Source organism: Perca fluviatilis, chromosome 24 (genome assembly GCF_010015445.1).
Source record: "Perca fluviatilis chromosome 24, GENO_Pfluv_1.0, whole genome shotgun sequence".
NCBI classification, from domain to species: Eukaryota; Metazoa; Chordata; class Actinopteri; order Perciformes; family Percidae; genus Perca; species Perca fluviatilis.
Window position 1 is genome coordinate 11314374 of NC_053135.1, and position 22509 is coordinate 11336882.

The 22509-nt window shown below is 39.4% G+C and overlaps 2 protein-coding genes across 2 annotated transcripts; one reads left to right on the plus strand and one right to left on the minus strand.

Moving 5' to 3' along the window:
• Positions 1–308: 308 nt before the first annotated feature.
• LOC120554143 (cytochrome P450 4F3) lies at positions 309–8713 on the minus strand. Its single transcript, XM_039792781.1, has 13 exons — positions 8406–8713; positions 7946–8090; positions 7784–7837; positions 7035–7162; positions 6226–6347; positions 5986–6132; positions 5554–5677; positions 5367–5433; positions 3074–3203; positions 2783–2916; positions 2518–2582; positions 2342–2424; positions 309–796 (listed from the first exon to the last, which is right to left on the minus strand). The coding sequence occupies exons 1-13, from the start codon at positions 8607–8609 to the stop codon at positions 577–579; spliced, it is 1623 nt and encodes a 540-aa protein (XP_039648715.1). The 5' UTR covers positions 8610–8713; the 3' UTR covers positions 309–576.
• Positions 8714–9631: 918 nt separating this feature from the next.
• LOC120554145 (insulin receptor substrate 1-like) lies at positions 9632–16173 on the plus strand. The gene is made up of 6 exons (XM_039792784.1): positions 9632–9797; positions 10663–11155; positions 12461–12710; positions 13093–13342; positions 13938–14586; positions 15304–16173. The coding sequence occupies exons 2-6, from the start codon at positions 10677–10679 to the stop codon at positions 15725–15727; spliced, it is 2052 nt and encodes a 683-aa protein (XP_039648718.1). The 5' UTR covers positions 9632–9797; positions 10663–10676; the 3' UTR covers positions 15728–16173.
• The last annotated feature ends 6336 nt before the right edge of the window (positions 16174–22509 follow it).

A 22509-nucleotide genomic window follows, 5' to 3' on the forward strand; every position in this document is an offset into this window, starting at 1 on the left:
TCGTTACTTTATTAAGATTCAAATCACACACAGTGATTTGTTACCAAAGACAAAAAGTCTCTGCTACAGTTAACATATTTCCTTTCTTTTCTTTTATTTTTACATGAAGAATAAATGCACTGGCCTTAAAATATTGTCCCTATAGCTTGACCTTTATTAATTCAGGTCCTAATCTAGCTCAGAGAGGTCCTACGAATTACACACGTTTTTGTTTGTCCTGAACCTGTGTTTTAAGCTTCAAAATTCACTTTCTCTGGCTGTAAAGAGTTAAAGGATGAGGATTCAAAAAAACAATGTAACTCAGGATGTATTTAAAACTTAATACAGTTTAAAAAAAAAAGAAGTAACAACATTGTGATTAGAACAATAATACATTATGCAACAGTAAATTGCATATTACAGTCAAATTATATCACAAATGGTATTACATTCATTTTGAAAGTGATAGCAAAACCATGCAGCCTAAAAAGGCTTTGTAGAATACAAAGCTCACCAATGCTTTTAGAAACAATACAGTGAACCAAAAGCGACAAAGGACAAAAGTGACCGGTTGTTGTTAGGCGTCGTCTTGTCGGATCATTCGTCCTGACACTCCTCCAGGTTGTGCGGGATCCGAGGCTCCAGCTGCAGCCACAAACCTCCCTCCGCACGCAGGACGAGTTGGGGGAGACGGCGAACTCCCCCGGCGCGGGACCCGAGCTCAGGGTTCACCCCCGGGGTCAGACGAAACCTGAGCAGGGTCAACGCCACGACGACTCGGAGCTCTGCCAGGGCGAATTTCTGACCAATACAGTTCCTGTGAACACATACAGGTTCTCGTCTTTACCAGCATCTTCCCAATGGACCTTTTTCACAGCAGACGTTTTGAGTTGTCATAGTAGGAATACAGCACAGCTGAAATTGATAACGATGGCTCAATTCCATCAAGTGTCCCAGTAAGCTATTTCAGGGAGTCAGCATGCCCAATACCAGGGCCTCTCCTAAGTGGAATGCAGCCATCATTGATGGTTTTGAATACACCTGTGCTTTTCCTACACACTAAAAACTCCTGGGTTAAAAAGGGACCAACTAATTTCAGGGTTATTTCATCCCAGAAAATTGGGTTACTCTTTTTGACCGAACTTCTGGATTGAATACTTGACCCAAATGTTGGGTTAAAATAACCCAACTTCTGGGTTAAATACCTGACTCTACTACCAGGTCAAAAGAACAACCCCATTCACTGGGTTGAAATAATCCAGAAATTAGTTGGTTCCTTTTTAACCCAGAAGTTGGGCCACAAATAACCTAACTAAGGCCTCCAAAATGAAATGAGGAAAAAAAAGGAATGACCCTGCCCAACAATTTATTATACTGGTTTGCATTTAGCAAAAACATACAGATAGATATTGTGTTTTGTTTTTTAACAGCCATGAAATGTGCAACTAAACCTCTGCATTCTCATCTTATACATCCCACTCCTCTGTTATGGTGTGGTGGCCATTTCAGTAGATTTACTCACTAACATTGTTGTGGAAACACAATAAGCATAGAAACTAAATGCACACTTCCTGCATTACTTCAAATACTAAGTTACTCTAGTGCGCGGTGGTTTATGGGATGAGTAGCTCCTTCGCTCTGAAATGACGATATGTACATACGTTGTATCAACAGTCCCGCCCCCTCCTCTGAGAGACCTGCAGTTGTTCTGGAACAACTGCAGGTCTCTCAGAGGAGGGGCGGGACTGTTCTGGAACAACTGCAGGCAGGGGGCGTTCTTCTTCTACGGGGGTAGAGAGGGAAGGAGGTGGAGGTGTTTCTTCTTCTATTTCTTAGTTAATATATCCATGTTTAGAGGGTGTGTCACTTGATTTGTCCTACAAATACTGGTGATACTGTTTTATCATAATGTACACAATACACAAGTGTGATTGTTCATATTATAAACTATGTTGACATAATAATATAATAACTCCATAAAATACACCCCTCCATATATATATATATATATATATATATATATATATATATATATATATAGAAAGAGAGAGAGAGACAGACAGACAGAGACAACCTTATAACCCAGAACATGGGTTACTCTTTGAAAAATAACCCAGCAACCCAAACAACCCAGGAATTGGGTCAAAATATTAGCCCTATAACCCAGAAAATGGTTACTCTCTGAAAAAATAACCCATAATTTTAACCCAACACATATAACCCAGAAACTGGGTTGAAGAAATAACCCAGGAGTTTTTAGTGTGTACTATGACATGTCAACATGTCTCCTGTGAAAAAGGTCTGTTGTGTCAGCTCTTCATTGATCATATTTGACGCTGTAATAAGGATGCAGTAGCTATACCTGGGGCCTGAGGAGAAGGGGATGAAGGCGTGAGAAGCCCGTCCCGCTGTGTTTGTAGGGTCAAAACGCAGAGGATGAAACTCCTAAAACAGAGCAAATCACAGGTCCAACATGACAAAGTTGAGCCAAAGTGAAAGAAAGTAACTTGAGATTTTTTTTTTTTTTTTATTTCTTACATGTGGGTTTGTCCAAACAGCAGGGTTGTGGTGTGTCCCGTAAATACTGACCAAAGAGATGGCACCTTGGGAAGAATAACAAAAAGAAACAGCTATTTCAACATTAGCTTGCCTTCACTTCTTCACTAACCAACATTCACTTCCTTATTGAGGTTGGCAAATGGGAACCCCTGAGAAATGTCTTTCACAGATGAAAATCCCCCAAAAAACAAGAAACGGCTTTTGACCTTTAAAATCGATTTCGAAAAAGCCTCTTTCCTCTCACCCTTTGGTACTGTCCGATCCCCTGGCAGTGCAATGTCCTGGGTGTACTTCCTTGTTACAGCCTGCACAGGAGAGTGCAGCCTGAGAGACTCTCTGATGCACATGGTGGTGAAGGGAAGGTTGGACAGATCCTCCCTTTAGATAAAAATGTTCACATTTAAATTGGACTCATTTCGGCCTTATTGTGACAGATGTGACAGACTTAGATTGTGTGTAAAAGAAAATTACAATCAAAACATCCATTGATTTAGGTTGTGTGTGTGTGTGTGTGTGTGTGTGTGTGCTTTCTGACCACTCTATTTCATGTCTGTCTCGTCCTTCCATCAGCTCCATCACTTCCTGCCTGCATTGCTCCTGATAGTGCCCGTGGCGTGCTAAATTATACAGCGTCCAGCAAATCGCACTGGCTGTTGTGTCATGACCTGTGGAAGAAGTAGGACAGTGTCAATTGAAAGGTCTCAAAGCGATCTTTTTTTAAAAGGCCCTATGACATGCTGCTTTTTGGATGCTTTTATATAGGCCTTGGTGGTCCCCTAATACTGTATCTGAAGTCTCTTTTATATAGACCTTAGTGGTCCCCTAATACTGTATCTGAAGTCTCTTTTATATAGACCTTAGTGGTCCCCTAATACTGTATCTGAAGTCTCTTTTATATAGACCTTAGTGGTCCCCTAATACTGTATCTGAAGTCTCTTTTATATAGACCTTAGTGGTCCCCTAAAATTATGTATTGATCTGAAGTCTCTTTTATATGACCTTAGTGGTCCCCTAATACTGTATCTGAAGTCTCTCTTTATATAGGCCTTAGTGGTCCCCTAATACTGTATCTGAAGGCTCTTTTATATAGGCCTTAGTGGTCCCCTAATACTGTATCTGAAGTCTCTTTTATATAGGCCTTAGTGGTCCCCTAATACTGTATCTGAAGGCTCTTTTATATAGGCCTTAGTGGTCCCCTAATATTGTATCTGAAGTCTCTTTTATATAGGCCTTAGTGGTCCCCTAATACTGTATCTGAAGGCTCTTTTATATAGGCCTTAGTGGTCCCCTAATACTGTATCTGAAATTCAGCCTTGGTGCAGAATTGCAGCCACTAGAGTCAGTCCCACAATGAGCTTTCCTTAGGATGTGCCATTTCTGTGTCTGTAGCTTTACTTTACTTTACTTTATACTTTATTAGTCCCATCACTGGGAAATTTGTCTTGGACACCGTGCATAGTCTAGTCCTGCAAAGCAACATGATCGAAGTACATAAAACACATGATCAAAATGCATAAAACACAATAATAGATCATTCACACAATACAGCATCCGTTAAAACAAATAAGAGAAGTTTAAAAAAAAAAAAAAAAAAAGCACAAGAAGGCAGTTCACAGTATTTCATTTCTATTTAGCCTTGATTGCAGTAGGAACAAAGGAGTTTTTTAGTCGATTAGACCTGCACATCAAGACCCTATACCTCCTTCCGAAGGTAATAATTTAAAATTATCATTCAAGATATCGTATCGTCTCTCACAATTTTCTTGGCATGGTTTAGAATTGAAGCATCAAATAGCTCTTGGGGGGTGGCGTTCCCCACAACCCCTATAATTTTAAAAGCCGTGTGCACCAATCGTCCCAACCTTGATTTTAATTGGACAGTCAAATTACCATACCATGCCGTAATACCATATCTGATCAAACTCTCAAAAGTAGACTGGTAGAACAAATACATAATTCTCTGATTTACTCCGAACGCTTTTAACCTTCGTATAAAATATAGTCTCTGCTGTAACCTGGAACAAAGATTGTTGACATGAGAAGACCAACATAGTGCATTACCTATATAAACTCCCAAGTACTTATATGAAGGTACCTGTGCAATGATATTACCATATATCGTTACCGGACTATGGTCTCTTACACTTCTAGGATCAAAAATGATCTCTACAGTCTTGGCTCCATTCAGTATTAAGGAGTTATTATCGCACCAGCCAACAAATCTATCTACCTCAGAGAAATAGTGTGAAGCATTATCTTGCCTATTTAATAAGCTTAAAATTGCTGTGTCATCCGAAAACTTGATAAAAAAAGTACTCTCTTGACTTGCTACGCAGTCATTGGTATATAATGTAAATAAAATTGGTGAACAGACGCATCCCTGCGGGGCTCCTAAATGCTATTGAGGAGGAGAGAGGGGGGGAGGTGGAGGGTGAGGGTGTGGCCTTGACCAACTGCCATGCTTTGCTTGTTTTCAAGCCATGATGTCTCTCTCTTTCTCATGGGCGGGCCAAATTCTCTGGGTGGGCAAAGCAGAGAAAGGGGAGGTAACCTTTTCCCTTATGACATCATAAAGGGAAGATTCCAGATTGTCCCATCTGAGCTTTCATTTTCTCAAAGACGGACCAGGATACCCAGGGCTCGGTTTACACCTATCGCCATTTCTAGCCACTGGGGGACCATAGGCAGGCTGGGGGAACGCATATTAATGTTAAAAAAAAACCTCATTAAGTGAAATTTTCATGCCATGGGACCTTTAAATATGTAACAGTATAATTTTAGCATTATCCCCTAACTGTCAGCAAGAAAGTTGCTTTAAACTGTCTCACCTGCAAACATGAAGGTGTTGGCCTCAGCCTGTATCTCCTCGTCTGTTAGGCCTTGTCCATCCTCATCCTGCAATTATACAGAATTCAAATGCAGTCCTGGATCTTTTATAGCGATTTAACGGTCCCTCCACCTCCCTTTTTTTTTGTCTCTCTCGACTTCTCATTTGCATTTCTTCTTCTCTCCTACCTTTGACATCAGTAGGATATCCACAAAATCTTTCTTTCTCTGTGGTGCTGTGGTAAAATCTGTTTCTGTCTTCTTATGTTGGCTGATCAGGCATTGGCGCTCCTGAACCACCTCCCTGGTAAACCTGCAGAGTTTGACCCAGGAATATATATAGAATAGACAGCAATAAGTTCTGGATTATAGTATACGATACAATAGATACAATGTCACTAATTGATACATTATGATAAGATACAGTGTACTTTTCTACAGTATATAATTCTGTACAGTGTTATGCACTAAATAAGAAAATGTTACAATACAGTGTGATAAGTAAATATGCAAAAGTGAATTTAATAGAATATAATACAAATAGAATGGCATAAGAGATATATCAGAAGGTTTCTATATTCTTATCTGTGCTACACTGTTACATTACGGTCACGCCTGTACCTGTGCACAATGCTTAAGGCCTTTCTGAATTGTTTTCCCTGCTGTGTTTTCCAGTAAAACCAGTCCCAGTGGTGCAAAATCTTTTGGCGACGATCTATAATCAGGTCACTCAGCTCCACTAGGGCTGACACGTACTCACTGGCAGACCTGGAGAGAGAAAATAATAAGATTACAAAAAAATAGAAGTACAATGGAAGAAGAATATACTCATTAAAGAGTTAGTCAAATGTGTGTCCTCACCACTGACAGTTGCTGTTGTAGCTAAAGGCACATTTCAGTAAACTGTCCAGTGTCATCAGAGTGACGTGGTCAAACATCTCTACATTAGTCATGCCTTTAGCCACCAGGTGGCGCCACTTGTCCTGAAAGACACATATAGCCTCCTCATTTGCATAATAAAGAAATAAAGAAATGTATAAAGACAATAATCGAGAAGTTTGGGGAAATAAATAAGGGGGGGGGATCCAATGTGAAAATAATACAGAAATTAATTAATACATACATACTGTAAACACATTTAAAAATGAATAATGACATTTTAAAAGAAAAAAAATAATATGTAAAAGGAAATGCAAAATTCAATAATTTAAAAGAAATAAAATGAAGGAAAAACTAAATAGGAAGTTAAATAAATAGAGGAAATAATACAACTGTAAATAAATAAAGAAGCAAATTAATACAGAAATAACCATTTATGTCACATTTGACCAATTCATTAATATCTATGTTTATTTGACCAATTAATCAATGACTATATTTATTTTTAATATTATTTTTGGTAGATTAAATGGCATATTAATTAAATTATCAAGTCATGTATTTATTTTTTTTGTCTTGGCAGTTGCCGTCCTCTACAGCCATTTGCATACTGTTATTCTCTTGCAGATACTAAAGGCTGTGTACACATTTTACACTGGCACTGGTTTCTGAACAGAAAGTAAATGCAACATAAGATCAACATACCAACATGATTTTTTTTTTTTTTTTTTTATAAATGACAGCAGATATGTGTGCTTGCTGGCATATGTACACAGCTCTCTGTATCTTACGTGCATTATGTTAGTTGAGGTGTTAAACTTGGTGACGTAGTTCTTCAGAATATCAAAATGAAAAGCTGGAGTCAGCAGCCGTCTCCTGCGGGACCACTCCTCCCCGTTGCATAGCAACAGGCTCTGTCCTGGGACGTAAGAGGGAGAGAGCAGGTTTGGAAGTGAGGATGACAGTACATTGTAATCAATACTTGGATAGACAGTAGTCATACACAGTAATTGGAATCACTGTCATCTGACTTTTTTTTGTTATTCATTAATTAGTCTTAAAGAAAACTAAACCTCAATATTATTCTTAGGGGTTTTATTCCTAATACACTGCATATATCTATATTATTCTTACTACTGTTATGTCACTGCTACTACATTGCACATATCTGTACATGTTGTTCATACAGTGTTCATATTGCATAGCCATATTTATTCTGCTGTTATAACACTGCAATATAGTTCTTGTCCTGCCTATGCACCACCTGTCTATACTTTGTATATTGCATTGCACGTTTCTGCTTTTTTGCACTTCTGATTGGGCGCAAACTGCATTTCATTCAATCTAATCTATTTGATGATGGGAAACCTGAAAACACCTACTCTATATTGAATATGAAATAAACAAAGGCAGTGTTTTCAGCTTGATTCCCATAGACTTTGAAATTACTCAACGGCTGTGCCATCTTCCTAAGTGTTATGGAACATAGAACCGATGCTGATTCAAAACACTTAAACTAGACTCGAGCGCTTTGACTCACCAAGCCATGGACGCAGATGGCCATAGATAAGCTCATCTTTCACTGTGATACTGGCTGGATGGAGGGAAGGAGGGAGGAGGTAATGGAAGGAGAAAAGAACATTAAACATGAAATAAATCTCCAGTCACACTTCAGTGTTGTTTTACAGTAATTATACACTACCAGATGCCATTAGCAGAGGTTTGACGTAGTCCGGGTGGAAGAGTCTGACCAGGTGATAGAAAGGGCCGAGGAACCAGCTGCAAGAGTGCGTGTACATCTGCACCAAGTCGTCCACCTGCAGGAGACCTTCTTCTGTGCTCTGCATCTGAGGCACCAATAAATATTAGTTTCAACCAAACACGACAATATACGGTGCAGTATACCACGAGTTTAATTCATTCAAAGGTGCGTCTAAAAAAAAAGTTATTGGTAGTGTCACCCTTCTTCTTCTTAATAACAATGTTTTGCAACACTGTGAAACATCCTGTATCTCGCTGAGAAATCTACAGTTAGATTTCCAGATGAGTTGTTGCCACATTTACCAAGCATTACTGTCAAGAAATGTCAAAAAGAAAGCTATAAATGCATGTTAGTGTGTGTATTTAGCTTTGGTGTGTGTGTGTGTGTGTGTGTATCCTACCTGGCCCAGGTGGCCTAAAAGCCAAGAGTTTGCATGTGGCTTGCTGAAGCAGGACAGCCTGTACGTGAACCAGGCGTGTCGCACCAACAGCCTCACCATCGCAACTGCGACCACAGCTCCTAGTCCTGTACAGGCCAGAACCATGAGCTGACAGAGACCGGTCCAGCTGAGCGCCTGAGAGAGGACACCCCAGAGGAGAGACATCCCGGGACAGACAGAGAGAGAGAGACAGAGAGAGAGAGTGAGGAGTATCCAGAGGTTTGCTTGATACTCAACCCTTCTCTGACAGCGACTGTGTTCACAATGAGAAGTTAGTACATGTCGAAATACACAGAAATACACAGTTTCCGCCACTTATTTCAACAAGAACAACCAATGTGACAGTCATGAGGGAGACCACTTCCTCTGTCTGTTAAAATCAAAAAGTCATTGTATCATGTTAATGGAGACTGAGTAGATTAGATCATTCAGAACCTTCAGAACCCTCCTTTACTTGGATTATAAATTAACTTTAAGAATAACTTTTCTCCTTTACATTCACTAGCTCATACACACCAGTTGATATTGTTTCATCCTGTTTTGTTGCAACCCTTTAATGTTAACGTATGCCATTTCTCTTTCTTCTTGCAAAATGTGGTAGTAATTTAGTTTATTTCAAAGAGACAACACCCAGCGTTCAATAGATTGTTTATGTTTTTTAATCTTTGCGTTTTTTAGTTGTCAAATATGGGAACATTATTTTATTCTAGGCACTCTTCATTGAAAAAAAAAAGACAAAACAGATGAAGACTGACGACCATTTTTCTAAAATAACTGTAAAGTCAGTGTTACAGTAGGCTACTACATCATTAATTTGATACTGTTACTCGCAAAATTTTCATATTCATAAGTCTAAATTTGCCAACCACAAACAATCTTTTTTTTAATATTCGAAAATGAACTCAAACATCACATTTCATCAATTTAATATTCTAAAAGCAAAAAAAGCTATTAAAACCATCAACCTATGTATAAGATCTTTGTAAACTGATGTATTTGTTATTTAAGTGCAATCCCCCTGGCATAATGTATATTTGAGTTTTGTTTATTTCTGTTCTGACTGCCTGTCTTTGAATGTTGTTTAAATAAAAACTATAAAAAAAAAAAAAAAACTTATTTTGGGCAATTTATCCAACTTTTCTTTACTTTAGAAGTTGGATTTTACGACGAGTTCCTGAAGGCCACCCTGATTGGCACCGGGTGCACCTGAGCGGAAACGGACTAATGCTAAAGACAGGAGTTTTTACAGAAAATTAGTTTGGAAATTATTTGACTTCTGCAGGAAGCCTGGAATGAAAAGCAGGCGATACTGTGCACGTTTCCAGTTGTAATGTTGATACCTCTCAATTTCAGGTGAGTTTTATCAAACATTTTTGTCCTAACGGTGTGGGTAAAGGCAACCTTAGCTTAGCTAATTAGCTTAATTTCAATTAACTTGTGGTCGTTTCCTGTGCCATGTTTTGCTAGCTTCTACCATCCTAGTCTCCATGTTTACCCTTCATGAATTGATGAATATATCTAATTATTTTTTACTTAGTATTTACAAAACATTAGGAAATTATGGAAAAATGGAAGTATGAATGTGTTAATTTTATCGGACAGTGAAGATATTCATGCTTCGCGTGTGCAAAAAAACATAAAATAAAAATGTACAAATGTAAAAAAAAATAAGACTTTTTTTTTTTTTTTTTTTATTACAACCACAGTATTCCAAAATACTTTCAGGTTAAATTTTTCAATCGACTATTCTACAATTTTTAGCACTAGAAATGAATACTGACTGTTATTCATCAATATACAATTTATTCCTGTTATGTCTTAACTATTTATGTACCAAGTCCGCTATTAGACACTTTTTAAGGCCATCATTTAAAATCTGTGAAAATAATGTGTCATTATTGTGCTAAGAAATAAATTAAAGTTGAACTTTTGGGAATATTTAAGCTGAAGGAGAGAGAACTTTGAAAGCGGTAACATTAAAATCTAAATTGTTACAAATGCTACTGAAATTGGAAATACTTCATCTATTGGTCTTGTAATATTGCTTCTCTACATCTGTCGAGACAACTAGCCAGTCATTTTAAACAATCCAGTACTAATTTAACAAGTTTTGAAAAGCAGCCAATTTGTTTCTCACTACAACAAACATTGATCAGAAGTGAAAGCGATGCAGACATAACCAGTTTCTCATTCATCTTCCTCTGTGTGCATGTTTCAGGTTTTTAGCTTGAAATGAATGAAAATGCAGAAGGGCACAGCAGGTGTGCCGACCAAGAGAGGTCTCTCCCTGCTTCCACCTCCCCTCTGTCGTCTTCCAGCTGCAGGTCGACCCAAACATGGCTGCCTCCCGACTGGCCTCTGCGGCCTTCCTGGACGAACTATCGTCCAAAGGAGCAGGACCAAGCTTCTCGGCACCATTACGTCGAGATGCAGTCGAGTCCTGCGTCTCGTTTCTATGAGGAACTCTTCTGTGCCAGCCAGACGTCCAACACTCTGGCTGGCACCCTCATGGCCTCCTCCCTGCCACAGAGCGACGTGGTGAAACAAAGTTCCCTGGGGAAACTGGAGCGGAACCACACAAGATATTTTGTCCTGAGAGCAGGAAGTCACACCGGGCCGAGCCGACTCGAGTGGTACAAAAGCCAGGAGAAGTTCACCGCGGTGGAGAAGTCTGCTGGTAAAGCTGCGCTGTATGGCTCAAGCAAGCAAGGGTTGGTTAAAGTAACTTCAACCAATTTAAAGGTTTTACGTTAGCATGTCATCAGCCAAATGTTAAAGTGCTCATATTATGCTCGTTTTCAGGTTCATAATTGTATTTAGAGGTTATATCGGATTCAGAATAGGTTTACACGGTTTAATTTTCAGAAAACACCATATTTTTGTTGTACTGCACATTGCTGCAGCCCCTCTTTTCACCCTGTGTGTTGAGCTCTCTGTTTTAGCTACAGAGTGAGGGATCTCACTTCTGTTCCATCTTTGTTGGGAGTCACACATGCACAGTACCTAGGTAAGTACTGCTAGCTAATCAGTTGCAGAGTCTGAGGGAGTGCCACGCTAGCAGCTAGGCGAGCATTATAACGTGTGTTACAAAGTGACGCACATTCGTCATGGAAGTAAAGGCTGGACTACAATAGAGCTGTTTGAGCAGTTTTTGAACAGTGTTTTCTGTTGGAGATGGTAAGTCCCTTTGGGGTGGAGTTTGGGCTTTTTCACTTTGTAAACCTATAACGTGCACAAAAAGAATAAAGAAGAGAATAAAGGAAAGGGGAACGAAAAGCATATGAGCCCTTTTAATAAATTATGTTGTTTTTGTCCTCTTTTATTCACCTTATAGGCCTACACGTAATTAGTTTGAGATCCTGAATACATCCACTGCTGTGCCTGATCTTTCCCTTATTGATTGGAATACACTACTTTCCTGCCGGAAGTAAAATATTTTTGTTTTGATTTTGAGTAATACCGAAACTGTATTTAACAACAGAAACAGCCCGGAAATCACCATTGCCAAACTCCATTTAAATAAACAGTAAATTTAGTTTGTATAGAGCCAGCACATTTTCACATGTAAATGAGGCTTATTTCAACCAAATCAAAGTAATGATTGTTGGAACAGTGGAAAGACTAACCTACCAAGATGGCTTTTGATAGTTTTATTATGTTTGTCGACTTTAAATGCCATGATACAATTGCTGTTTATTTAAATGGAGCCTGGTGGGTTTGGCGACAGCGATTTTCGGGGGCTGTTTATATTAAGAAAACAGGATCTTACTCTTTAACAAAAAGGTCGACCTCTGTAGGGATCCTTTCCATAATGTTGTCAGACACTTGGAACAATAATGTGAGCACGTCAGTGGCAAAACAAGCCCTTTTTAGTGGACGTACATTTTAGGTGTGCATTTGCCCAATAACGTAACATTGTGGCTTGTTAACGCTGCTGCCGACTGCAGCGGTCTGGCGTTTTATACTGGACCAGTTTCAAAAATTGCTGTTCCCATCCATTCATTCCTATTTTCCAGGGTGATTTATCTGAGGTGCTGTCTTGGTGTGAGCCGGAGTAGCAGTTCCAGGAAAGGCCACACAGTGGCGCTGTATGCCAAGGATCAAACCATGGTGCTGGTGGTGGAGAACCAGTGGGAACAAGCCGAGTGGTATCTGGCCATCAAGAAACTGATGGAGGAAGAGCAGAAGGATGAAGAGCATGGAGAAGGGTTTGATGAAGAGGATGATGGGTATTGCACTCTGCCCCCTGCTGCTTCTTTTAAAGAGGTCAGACCAGATTGTTGTTGGTTTTTTTTTTGCTGTCACATGCAGTAGATTTAAAATGCAAAAGTTGACATTTTATAGAAATGTAGTGATGTATGACCTCTTGATACACAATAGCCTTGACAACTAAGTCAGAAATAAGATGAAATCAAATAAGAGTAATATGTTCACGACAGTTGTCTGTGTGATATTACAATTATATATTTATTTATTTATTTCACTCTGTCACCAACTCATTCAGTCATCAAGGTGTACAGTTAGATATTATACCTCAACGTTTATAACTTTATTATAAATTAAACCTTTTTTAAGTACTACCAGCTCTTGATTGGATCTAAATGTATCTGGCTGATCTGTGCCCCTGCTCCTTTCACCTTGGTCGAAGGTTTGGCCCGTCACGGTGAAGCCCAGAGGTCTGGGTTATTCCAAGTCCCTGTTGGGGGAGAGCCGGCTCTGCCTCACCGCTACGTCTCTCACCTTGGTCAGAGTGGCGGCATGCAGTGACTTGCCGTCGGTAACGATACCTTTGCTCAGTGTCCGGCGCTTTGGCCACTTGGATGGTTCATTCTTCTTGGAGCTCGGCAGGTCGGCACTAAATGGTCCCGGAGAGATCTGGATGGAAGCTAGGGACCAAGGTAAGTCAGAATAAGAGATGTTCTAGTTTTACTAGTTTCTGCGATACCATCCTGTAGGCAGTGTTGTAATTTAACAAAGTACAAATACTTAGTTACTGTACTTAAGTAGAATTTTCACGTATCTGTACTTTACGTCGTCATTTATATTATTGAAAACTTTCACTTTTACTGCACTACATTTCCCCTCAGCGTCTTCGTTACTTACAAGAAATGTTTTTGTACGTTCATTGTACGTCTGTTTTTCTCTTTGTTGATGTCAGACTTTGATTTAGATGTTTTGGAAGGTGTGGAAACCCTGAATATTATACTTTACTATAAGGAAGCCACAATAAAGTTCAGAATCAAAGTTTTTCTTTACTTTACTTCTAATAGTTCAGTATATTTAATATCAGAAAATTACTTTTGATACTCAAGTACGGTAAATATCACATACTTTAAGACTTTTACCCAAGTAATATTCTAAAAGGTGACTTTAACTTCTACCAAAGTCATTTTCTGGTAAGATACTTTTACTCAAGTATTGCTTTCAAGTACTTTATACAAGACTGACTGTAGGTGTAGAACTGTTCCTCCTCTTTATGTCTGCTCTGTACAGGAAACCCAGCAGTAGCCCAGCACATTCATGAGGTGGTTCGCGAGACGGTAAGGGCACTGCGAGCTCTTCCTGACTTCAGCCGCTCACCGACCGCCAATCCCAATCACCTTCAGAACCTTCTGGCCTCAAAACGCTGCCGACCCAAATACAGAGACAAACTGGTGAATGTGAGGCCGCTTGGTTCACGCCTGGCCCTGCCTCCCAGAAACTCTGAAATCCAGACCAGTCCAACTAAATGTGACCTCGAGCCCGGCAAACCACACAAAACGGAGCCTGACTCCGATCCGAGCCCCACCGCACATCTCAGCCCTGTCAGACTCCATCAGAGCTCCGTGCCTGAGACTGGCAGCTACATGGAAATGAAAACGGACCATCGTCTCCCCATAAACAAAGGGGGAGATAACGACTGCAGGAGAACTGCCGTGGTGACCGGGGACCAGTGCGGTGTTGCCGCCAGCGGGATGGAGGGCTGGGAGCCAGGTGAGGAGCAGGGGCCGGGGTACATGATGATGTCTCCACAGGGAAGCCGCGGACCGTCTGTGCTGCCTCAGGATGACTATGTGACCATGGCGAGTCCACATGAACACAGCTGGCTAGCTTACTCGTCCCCCTCCTCCCCCTCCTCTTCCCTTCAGTCATCCTTCAACAGGTAAGCTTAACTTTTAATTCTCAAATAAGCGGCAGAGAGAACCAGGCCTTCATTGGAGACTCTGTTATCCAGTTGATGTAAACTCAACACTTCCTCCATGTTTTCTTGTTGTCCTGATGAATTCAGTATAATGTCCATTTTCATTCGTACGATAATAATCCTGTCGGGCGATCCACTTTTCCCTGAAGGATGTTAAGCTACCATGACTGAAACTAAACATTTCCTCCAGAGTTTTACATTGAAAGTTTTGCAGCCTTCAAAAAACATCAGGGAATCTTGAGTTTTCTTACGAGCAGCTTAAACATAGGTCATTATCATGCATGATTGTGACTGATCACTGATTAATCCAGTTCTGTAGTCATCAAGTAGACTGGAAGAGTCATTTAGACATTTTAAAGTGGTGATTGTTTGACCTCTATCTTGTATTCAACTTTGGACTCACTTTAAATAACTGACTCGACTAGCTGCCTTTATATCTCCTGACTGCATTAGTTGTATGATGCAAAATGATGAAATATTGCAACAGGAAAGGTTGACACATTCTAAATACAGGAAAGCTGCATCTGTAAAGGAAAATGCAACAAGTAAACACTTACCAACACATACTGAAATATGCTTACACTACAAATAAAAGCCTCAGAATTGACCATTTTAGACCACCACCTGTGTATTGTTTGGACTTGTAAAATACAACTTTTTGTCCTTTTTTTTTTGTAGCTCCACCTCTGACCGACGCTCTCCTCTGCACCCATCGCATCATCAGACCAATGAGCACAGCGGGCCGCGCTGGCTGGTGACCTCAGTCCAACAGTCAGAAACCGAAGCTGGCCAATCACAGATGAGCATCGGCTGCTCCACCCAACCACAGGATGATGCAAGGCAGGAGCAGGCGTCAGCCAAGCAGAGACTCCTCCCGGCACAGACCCGGGCCACCTCGTCTCCTGTGAGGAGCGTTGATGGGTCTGGCATGTTGACTCCATTTGCCGCAAGTGGACCAGGCCATTCCAGGTCAATTCAGGCTAGCCCAAACTCTGGTACTGGCCGGTCCAGCCGACTCCAAGCGGCATCACGCCAGTTTGTTAGAAGATACCGGCTTTCTTTTTGCCTGCCTTGTTGCCTGCAAGCTGAGGACAGGCATTGAGTCTTTGTAAAAATTCAATGTTTTGTTTACATCAATAATCTCAACAGGAGCCGTTGACGTTTTCTGGTTCAGCAGCGGACGTTGTGGTTACTGTCCACAAAAAGTCAAACTTAAGCTGATTTAAAGAATAATTGATTTCAATTTTTCAGCGTTGTTGCACTTAATCACTTGCATGCTGCACATTTGCTGTGACAATGCACATGCATAGAGAAACTGGTGCTTTGAAGTCTTACATTGAATGAATACTACAGTATGTTTAAGAAAAAAGTTGTCTGACAATTTTAGTCCTTTGTCTGTTAATGCACTTAATGTTTGGTTTCAGTTAGCCACTTTTTGCCAATTTGTTTCTCTTTTGGCTAAACAACACAGCACTTGAAGATGCTCAACTGTTGATATTATATATGTTATATGAAATATTTAAAAGAATAAAGTCACAGTAATGCACATTTTTCTTCAGCCCTTCATTGAACACGTTCAGACAGCTCAGTATAAGACTTTGTATGTTATATTCAGTCACAGTCAAGATTATATCCCTGATCTCATTGTGGAGCATCGTGAGTAACCTTGTTTTACAAGTCATACTTACCAGGAGCACAAGCTTCTTAGTATAAGTTAAACAAACTACAGCCGAGTCTGTAAGGAATGTATGGAAGGCAATCCATCATACATTTTGTTTATTGACATTCAGCATCAAACACAATTCCATGAATGAGTTTCAAATATTGTATGTATGCACCATCCATTTGTTTGTCTGAAATGCACCATTGTAAGATTTGTGACAGAGGAAAAAGAAACTGAAAAATATGAACAATTAGGGAGTGATATTTTCTTTACCATATAGTCATGGATTTGCAGAACTAAAGTCTGGCCCAGTTCACCAGTGTGCTGCATGCAGCAGTTCTCTTCTACATTTTGTAAATGGGGGATGCGTTTAAAGTTGGGCTTTGCCGTAATAACTAAATTTCCTTGTAAGGGGCTTACATTTTTTTCTTTTCTTTTTTATCCTCTAAAAGCAATATACTTTTGTAATATGTATCTCTCTTTCCCCATTCTTGAGGTATGAGCAGTCAAAAACAGCCAGCCAAAAGCGGAGAGGAACTTGCTCAATACAAACCAGGTTTTACTCAAATCAAGCTGATCTTTTTGACTTCACAGGGTCAACATCTACTCTAGAATGTGAATAATTCACTATAGCATCATAACTAATATACAACACAATTAGTGTTGTCCCAAACTCTGATGCTCACATGTCCATTCGATCGCTCACCCAGTAACATTTGATCAGTTTTTCTTTTTTCCTTAATTGTCATAACACTGTCATTCAATTGAGATGGTATGAATCATTTCTGCATAATCTGTGGGCTGCTGATTGAATCCAGTGATTCATGCAAATAATGAGGTTTTGAAATGGAATGTCATTTTTAAAGAAATAATAGATGTGATGTAATGAAGACAAATAATCAAAAGAAGGGTTTAGGGATTTTGTTTACTGTATGCACTAATATTTTAATATATATATATAATTTATGTAATGATAATAAATGTACACAACCTAAATGCTACCTAGTAAATCTTACTTTGTTTCCTCTGCGCTGTTGAAAAAAAAATAGCTTAATATAAGTTACACATATTCCAGCAACATGTACTTAAGGTATCAAAAGTAAAAGTACTGATTTTGCGGAAGAATGGCCCACGCCATTTTATTATATATTATAAGATTACAATAATAGTAACAGTCTATGCATAATCTTCAAAAATAAACATTTTATGTGACTGCTATTTAAGATGTTTTAGATGCTGTTAAATGTACGTGAAGTATCTAAAGTTAAAAGGAGTCTTGCAGGCAGAATGTATGTTTATTGTACCATATATTTATAAGAGCTTTATGTGTAAAGCACTTTTCTAAGCAGAGTAACAATATGCTCCAACAGTGGCTCAATCCACGTTCCCCTGCAATAAGAATGTTAAGCACACTTCAGCTAAATGTGTTAAAGGAACAGGCCGACTTATTAGGAATTTAGCTTATTCACCGTAACCCCCTGTAATGAAGGTGCTCTTCATCACTAATATTTCAGCATTAGTACACTGTAGCTCATTAGGTTACAGGTAAATAAAAGGAGGCACAAGTTTTAAATGTTTATTGGAAAATATTAACAGTCATGTTTTGTGAAGGTTGCAGCTGGTGGTGATTGGAGGCCAGCCCTGTCAAGGGAAACACATGTGCTCAGTTTGCTAGTTTGGTTACCTAAACATGTGCAGTATAGTAGTTGCCGGATTAATTGAATGCAGGTTAACTGTAGGGATGGCTGAAGTGAAACTGATGTTCCGAAGCTTTGTCGAGATCCCGAAGCGCAGATGTTTCGAAACACTGATCCGAAGCGTGATTCAAAACACCCATGTCACGTGACTACGGCTAAATGAAACATCGGAGTGTTTCACGAGTGTTTCAACAGGTGGCATGAATCAGCGTTTGATTGACAGGGTCGGGAACACACAATCGCACATCAGTATAAAAGTGAAGTCAACGCACCTTGACCTCGTGGGTTTTTGTGAGAGGAGTTTGATTTTGAGATAGCGGATATTTGGTGATATAGTGACATTCATAGTGCGAGTTGTTTAGTTATATTTAGGCTTACATTTAAATTTACACATTGATGGTTGTACACTGAGGCAGAGTAGTATAGACCTACATACAGTGACTAGATAGATAGAGATAGATAGAGAGATAGATAGAGAAATAGAGATAGAGAGAGAGATAGAGAGAGAGATAGATAGATAAGTTTATGGGAACGTTTTAATGATCGTATCCGTAAAACCCAGATTATACATAATGCTACAGCTGAAGCCACAGTGGAAGTGAAAGAATACCAACTATGCGTTTTTGCCCAGAACTCATGATCCCCTAACTTACTGGAAAGTCTCTCTCTCTCTCTGGAAAGAGCAGTAATCTTTCCTCATTTGTATGTCCTTGCTAAAAAAAATTAATCCAAAAAAAAATTTTTTTTTTTTAAGAAATCTTTTCAAAGGCTGGAGAAATTATCTGTAAAACACGAAGTAGGCCAAGTCCTTCCACAGCAGAGAAATAAATATTTTTGAATGAAAATCTATAAAAAAGTGAGACATTGTGGCTTGATTTCTTTTATTAATATTCATTTTTTTATGACCAAAATAGCATTATGCACAGTGAGGAGTCTACAAGCCTTACAAGCTTCACATATTAGAAAAAATAATACAATACAATAATACATTTTTTTATTTTTTTAATGGCTCGTTATCAAGGTTGTTTCAGATCAACACCTCCAAGTGACCACTAGGTGTCATCGTTGAGACGGGTTTCAGATTGTTTCGAAGCCTCGACACAATATGGCACATTTGCTTCAACTGTTTCACGAAGCCTCGATCTGCCCACCACTAGTGAACTGTTGCTGTTTGTACAATAGAAAGTTGGTGTTCAAGTAACTCACCTCTGTTGTGTCTCCTCTTCAGAGTCCTCAGGCTAAAAGAGTCCCCAGCGTATCGAGCCCCATTTTAAAGGTTCCGGGAGATACCGTGTTTCATGTGGCGGAGGGGTGTTGGAGTACTTTAATTGACTGTACTTGCTAAACTAACTATGTGTGCTTGTATTAGGTAACAAATGCAAGTAAATTGAGATAAGAGTAGATTAGTCAAAATGTGTTTGATGTGGTTGTTGTTTTGTGTATAACTGTTTAAATGGAGTACATTTCAGACTTACCTGGCACTATGGTAGGGTCGATAAGATCAGTCGCAGGCTATAAAAGGCTGCCAGTTTACTAGCACTGCTGCTGTCTGGACCACATGTTGCCTGTGGTGCTCAGTTTTGTTGGATGCGCTCATGGCTTCCAAGTTATGTGTTAATTGATGGGGAAATAAACACCTGTAAGATCTGCACCATACCTCTGCCTCAAGTCTCCTGCTGTCATTATCCAACCGCTATGCGGCCATCTTAACACCCCCAGAGTAAGACAAGTCGATACATACCCTTCTCATCTCTGTGCGTGCTGTAACGCTGTCTGACGGATCCAGCTGCATCAGCCCATCACAGAACAGGCAGGTGAATGGTTCCAGTAATCCTACTGCTCCGAATAAGTGACAAAATAACGCCAACGTGTTCCTATTTACATGTTGTGATTTGTAGAGTCACAGCGTGTACAAAAAACAACATAACATGAGACACAGCCGTCTTCTAACCGTAAACAAACCGGGAACTATATTCTCAGGCGGAAGAATATAGTACTTGGGCGGAGTGATATGCTCGCAGCAAGCCTGTCTGAGAATATAGTTCCCAGTTTGTTTACAGATAGAAGATGGCTGTGTCTCATGTTACGTTGTTTTTTGTACACGATGTGACTCTACAAATCACAACATGTAAATAGGAACATGTTGGCGTTATTTTGTCACAATTCGGAGCAGTAGGCTAGTTGGAACCAGTTACCTGCAGGATCTGTGCTAGGCTAAGCTAATGCTGGAGCCGTCAGACAGCGTTAAAGCACGCACGGAGATGAGAAGGGTATGTATCGACTTGTCTTACTCTGGGGGTTACGGTGAATAAGCTAAAGTCACAATAAGTCGGCGTGTTCCTTTAAGTGCAACATTAATATACAACTGAAAACATACAGAACTAAAACACCCAATAAGTTCCTGAAGTAACATAAACCCTTCTGAGCACACAAATCTTTATTTTCTACCCTAGGAAATAGTTTTAAAAAAATTCAAACAACAATGAGGTTGTTCTCAAGGGGACATGGGAATCATGGAAAAAACGTTGTGTGCTTGTGCACATCCATTTAGCTATCTTGAGTGCCGACCCAAAACACAACTTGCTAATAAGTAAGACAACCCAGTCAGTTTGTACCTAATGTCTCTGTGCCTTTTGTTCCTCCTTAAAGGTCCCATGTCATCATGGCTTTCAAACGAGCAAAGTGGCAGTTGGTCAAGGCCACACCACCACTCTCTACCCTGCCCCCCCCTCTCTCCTCCTCAATAGCTACAGACACAGAAAAGGAACATCCTAAGGAAAGCTCATTGTGGGACTGGCTCTAGTGGCTGTAATTCTGCACCAAGGCTGAATTTCGGGAAAGAGACTTCAGATACAGTATTAGGGGACCACTAAGGTCTATATAAAAGAGACTTCAGATACAGTATTAGGGGACCACTAAGGTCTATATAAAAGAGACTTCAGATACAGTATTAGGGGACCACTAAGGTCTATATAAAAGAGACTTCAGATACAGTATTAGGGGACCACTAAGGTATATATAAAAGAGACTTCAGATACAGTATTAGGGGACCACTAAGGTCTATATAAAAGAGACTTCAGATACAGTATTAGGGGACCACTAAGGTCTATATAAAAGAGACTTCAGATACAGTATTAGGGGACCACTAAGGTCTATATAAAAGAGACTTCAGATACAGTATTAGGGGACCACTAAGGTATATATAAAAGAGACTTCAGATACAGTATTAGGGGACCACTAAGGTCTATATAAAAGAGACTTCAGATACAGTATTAGGGGACCACTAAGGTCTATATAAAAGAGACTTCAGATACAGTATTAGGGGACCACTAAGGTCTATATAAAAGAGACTTCAGATACAGTATTAGGGGACCACTAAGGCCTCTATAAAAGAGACTTCAGATACAGTATTAGGGGACCACCAAGGTCTATATAAAAGAGACTTCAGATACAGTATTAGGGGACCACTAAGGCCTATATAAAAGCATCCAAAGAGCACCATGTCATGTGACCTTTAAGAGAAATAAATGGACACAAAGTTATTGAACCAGAATAATCCAATAAACTGTCGTTCTTCTCTTGTTTTCTCTCCAGATGAGTGCAGAGTTTTTGGAGCAAAACTGAGGAGTTTCTTCACTTCGTCATACTGTAACTCGAAATTATAAGTCATAATGTAATAAAAATGTCAAAGTATGTATGTGTAATGTCAAATAATTCATAAGAAGTCATACATGTCATAAACGTGTTGTACAGTTATCACACTATTACACTGTAATTACACTTTTACGCTGTCATCAAAACATAAGTCGTACAAAGTCATAATAGTGTTGTTACACAGTTATTACACTGTACCTGCCATTAAAATGCACTTCAAATATATTTCCCAATACATAAAAAATGTCAATAAAAAAAGAAAAATCAATACATATTTGTTTAATTTTTTAATTGTAGGTCCTGTATTAATAATCTTTTCTGTTACTAATCTTCTCTGCACTCTACTACTCTTCTGCACTTCTCTACCCTTCGCTGGTACCTCTCTACTTCACTCCTGTACACTAGTATCGATACTTTCCTGGGTGAAAAAGAAAGGTTTTTACTCACCCCTTTCCTACACCACCTCCTCTATAAATTAGAACAGTTATTTATAAAAAAAAAAAGAAGTAAGTAATAGTAGTATTATGTGTTATGTCAAAACAAATCAATGTAAAAGTTATACAAAATGTCTAAAAGTGTTGGTACACAGTTTAGCTACATTCCATGAAAGTGGATGTACATTTTTTGGGTGTAAAACCTCTAAATAAATTGTCTGTCAGAATGATGGAACCCATGATCTGTGCTTGCTTAAACCAGCATTTTATCACACTGAGCTATCTCCTCCAATATGAAAAGCCTTTTCTGTAAATTCATGCTCGGAGGTTGGCACAGAGAAGATGTTGGATAGGACACACATAGGAATAGACAAATACAAAGTGTGAACAACAAATAATAGAACCAACATGTGATATGACAGCTTCAGGAAGAGCT

What these genes read in the sequence shown, in the direction of transcription:
- LOC120554143 (XM_039792781.1), bottom strand. Translation starts at nt 8,609, where the DNA reads ATGTCTCTCCTCTGGGGTGTCCTCTCTCAGGCGCTCAGCTGGACCGGT. An exon ending in ATATCCTACTGATGTCAAAG is followed by an intron (nt 5,434 to 5,553) that starts GTAGGAGAGAAG and finishes GTATAATTGCAG; the next exon opens with GATGAGGATGGACAAGGCCT. An exon ending in CAACACCTTCATGTTTGCAG is followed by an intron (nt 3,204 to 5,366) that starts GTGAGACAGTTT and finishes CTTCTTCCACAG; the next exon opens with GTCATGACACAACAGCCAGT.
- LOC120554145 (XM_039792784.1), top strand. Translation starts at nt 10,677, where the DNA reads ATGAATGAAAATGCAGAAGGGCACAGCAGGTGTGCCGACCAAGAGAGG. An exon ending in TATGGCTCAAGCAAGCAAGG is followed by an intron (nt 11,156 to 12,460) that starts GTTGGTTAAAGT and finishes CCTATTTTCCAG; the next exon opens with GGTGATTTATCTGAGGTGCT. An exon ending in CTGCTGCTTCTTTTAAAGAG is followed by an intron (nt 12,711 to 13,092) that starts GTCAGACCAGAT and finishes CCTTGGTCGAAG; the next exon opens with GTTTGGCCCGTCACGGTGAA.